General features: G+C 69.0%; 1 protein-coding gene across 1 annotated transcript in view; it reads left to right on the top strand.

Annotated features, from left to right (window-relative positions):
• KLC1 (kinesin light chain 1) overlaps positions 1-3,271 on the top strand; it is a 26,566-nt gene that overhangs the window by 5,171 nt on the left and 18,124 nt on the right. The window contains exons 2-3 of the mRNA XM_012724363.1: positions 1,056-1,317; positions 2,951-3,249. Coding sequence (XP_012579817.1) covers positions 1,056-1,317; positions 2,951-3,249 — 561 coding nt within the window. The remainder of the gene's footprint in view (positions 1-1,055; positions 1,318-2,950; positions 3,250-3,271) is intronic.

Below are 3,271 nucleotides of genomic sequence, written 5' to 3'. Positions count from 1 at the left end.
GCCAGGGACTCGGTGTCCCTTCTGCGCTGCGCCAAGGGGGACCCCAGCAGACTCCCAGGATGCTGCTCTCGGGGACTGTCTTGGGGTGCCGCCGGGCTGCGCCGTGCTTGACGTCAGCTTCGGCAGGATGGCGGTGTTGCGGGGCCGCCGGAGGGGTGCGCTGGGCGGGCAAAGGGAAAACCCCGGACAGCTGTTTCTGCTCTGACTGGCCTTGCTGACGACTCGCTCCCCGGGCGGCCCCCGTGCGCCCCGCCAGCGCCGCCCTGGCGCTCTTCCCCCCGACCGACCGCGGCCAGCCTGCGGGCGCCTTCCCTACGCCAGGTCGGGTTCGCTGGCGCTGGCGCGTGGAGACAGCACCGGGGTGCTCTCCCCAGCCTGGCTCCTCGCGCTCAGCAGCGCCCTCGCCCCTCGTGTTGCTGCACGAGGCAGGAGCGGGCCTTTTGTTTGTTTGTTTATTTTGGCATCAGACTGGGGTGCAGGCCAGAGGTGCAGGGGTGAGAGGACGCCCCAGAGACGGCGCGGGGAGCAGAACAGGCGGAGCCACTGAAACCCACTGCCGAGGGGGCGGCGGGAGACAGGTGGGGTCTGCTGCGCCCCGGGGGTCCCTGCCCGGCCGGGTTTGGACTCAGGCCACAGCAGTGATGGCCTGAGACTGACCGCTGGCCACCAGGGAGGCCCGAGAGAGGGTCTGTCTTGATAGAATGTGACTTCTGTGGCTCACGGGGCTGAGCCGTCTCACGGAGCTGCCGCAGCCACTGAGCACGAGTTCCATCCCCCGGCAGAGACTGACCTGCAGGGCGCGGCAGACCTTGCTGTCCCCCGCTGCTCCCCACTCTGTCGCTGGTGAAATCTCTCCCCCGACCACTGGCCTGTACCCCAGTTCTTGTGTGCATATACAAATAAATGTCTTAACCCCAGAAAATGTTATTTCAAGGCAATAATGAAGGTCCACGTCTCGTTACTCTCACGTAAGTCGCGGCCTCGTGCGGCCTTCTCCCGAAAGGCGGGGCGCGGGCTCGCCCGGCTGAGGCTCGCCCCGCCCCTCGCTTCTGCAGGATGCACGACAGCATGTCCACGATGGTGTACATCAAGGAGGACAAGCCGGAGCGGCTCACCCAGGACGAGATCATGTCTAAGACGAAGCAGGTCATCCAGGGGCTGGAAGCGCTCAAGAACGAGCACAACTCCATCCTGCAAAGCCTGCTCGCGACGCTGAAGTGCCTGAAGAAGGACGACGAGAGCAGCCTGGTGGAGGAGAAGTCCGGCATGATCCGCAAGTCGCTGGAGATGCTGGAGCTCGGCCTGAGCGAAGCACAGGTAGGCGGGGGAGGGGCGGCTCTGCTGGCCGCGCTGCCCACAGGCTCACGGGACGTGGCCGCGCTGCCCACAGGCTCACGGGACGTGGCCGCGCTGCCCACAGGCTCACGGGACGTGGCCGTGCTGCCCACAGGCTCACGGGACGTGGCCGCGCTGCTGTGTGTTTAAAGATTTTGCTGTGTATGCACAGAGCTGGGGACAGGCCAGAGGTGCGGGGGTGAGAGGACTCCCCACGGACAGAGTGGGGAGCAGAGCAGGCTGACGGGCGGAAGTACACGGCTGAGGGGGCGGCCGGAGGGTCAGGCAGGTCTGCCGCGCCCTGTGGCCACTCCCCCGCCGGGATGGAACTGTGCTGCGGCGGCTTCTCAGCGCTGCTTTCGCCCGTCGGCCACCAGGGAGGCCCGGGGCTGCGTTTCAAAGGCAGAGTCAGAGTGGAGGTGACGTGTGTGTCGCTCAGGGTGCCCTGTCGCCACGTGCATGAAAGCACCACGCAGGCGGTGGCTCCCAGGGACAGGCCTTGACCCGCTGCGGTGCCTCAGGCGGGTCCATGGCTGCCGAGTCCTGGGCGCCTGGGCCCTGCCGCCGCGGCACCGCACGCTGCTGCCTGTCGGGGGTGGAGGCTGAGGGCCCGCTGCAGCCAGGTGACCCGCTCTAGGACGCGGAAGGGCCAGGAGGGGCCGCTCCTTCCTTTACCTGCTCACCCCCGTGAGGGCCGGTTCGAGAGGCGGCGGGACCTGGCCTGTAGCCTGCCCCGTGACCCCGGGCGAGACCGCCTCTGCGTCTGGCACCTCTCTGGTCCCTGCCTCGCTGGACGGGGAGCGGAGTGGGAGGGAGCCACGCGCCTGCCCCACAGCTTTCGTGGTGCCAACATGTCTTAGGCAGAATGCCATGCGCTGCACATGGGCTTGCTCCTGAGTGCCGTGCTCAGTGAACAAGTGAGGTGCGGGCTGGGGGATCCCCTGCCTTCCTCGCGGAGCCCCGCCCGCGCGCTGCCTGTCCAGACCCCGGCTCCGAGTCCGCGGCCCCACTGCCGAGCCGGCTTTGGCCCTGCAGGCATTTCTCGAGCCCTGTGGTGGGAGGCGGTGGGCACACGCGTTTCCCTTTCCAGCCGGAGGCGCTGGGGCTAAGGGGAGGAGCGAGCCCTGCCGCTGGAGTCCAGGCGTCGAGCCCAGGGGCTACCTGGAGGGGCGGCAGGTGCCCGGCCAGAGAGACCGGAGCTGGCCTCCTGCCCTCCCCGCCCCTCCGCGCCACAGCCTGCCCTGGCCGCAGGTGGGCCGTGCCCGGGGGCCCTGCGTGCCGCGGACAGATCCAGGCGGCACCAGCGCCCGCAGCGGGCCTGCGCTTCCGCTCTCGGGGCCGGCCTGGCCTGGCGCCTCCTGACGTGGGGCGAGGCCGTGTCTCCCCGCGTGCGGGCAGAGGCCGCCCCGAGAGGCTGGAAGACAGTTTCGCAGAAGAGGGAGGGGCTGTCTGCCCTCTGCTGCCCTGTTGCGACGCGCTCAGAGAGGCTCCCCGTTGCGGTTGTCGTAGGCACGTGGCACCTCCCGCGTGTCCAGCTGGAGGAGGAATGGCCACGCCTCTGCGCCCAGCAGGGTGCGGCCGGGCGGCGGCCGGCGCTGAGCCCCTGTGTGCGCAGGTCATGATGGCGCTGTCCAACCACCTGAACGCCGTGGAGTCGGAGAAGCAGAAGCTGCGCGCGCAGGTCCGCCGGCTCTGCCAGGAGAACCAGTGGCTGCGGGACGAGCTGGCCAGCACGCAGCAGAAGCTGCAGAGGAGCGAGCAGTCGGTGGCGCAGCTGGAGGAGGAGAAGAAGCACCTGGAGTTCATGAACCAGCTGAAAAAATACGACGACGACATCTCCCCGTCGGTGAGTGGCATGAGGGCCGGGGCGCCGGGCACTCCCTGGCGGCGGTCGGCGCTCGGGGGGTGGCAGCCGTGAGGCGCGGACGTGGCCTGC

Source organism: Condylura cristata, unplaced genomic scaffold, assembly GCF_000260355.1.
Source record: "Condylura cristata isolate star-nosed mole 26May11 unplaced genomic scaffold, ConCri1.0 scaffold00013, whole genome shotgun sequence".
In the NCBI taxonomy this organism is placed as follows: Eukaryota; Metazoa; Chordata; class Mammalia; order Eulipotyphla; family Talpidae; genus Condylura; species Condylura cristata.
Note: the sequence above shows the minus strand (reverse complement) of the source record. Positions and strands in the feature narration are given on the sequence as shown.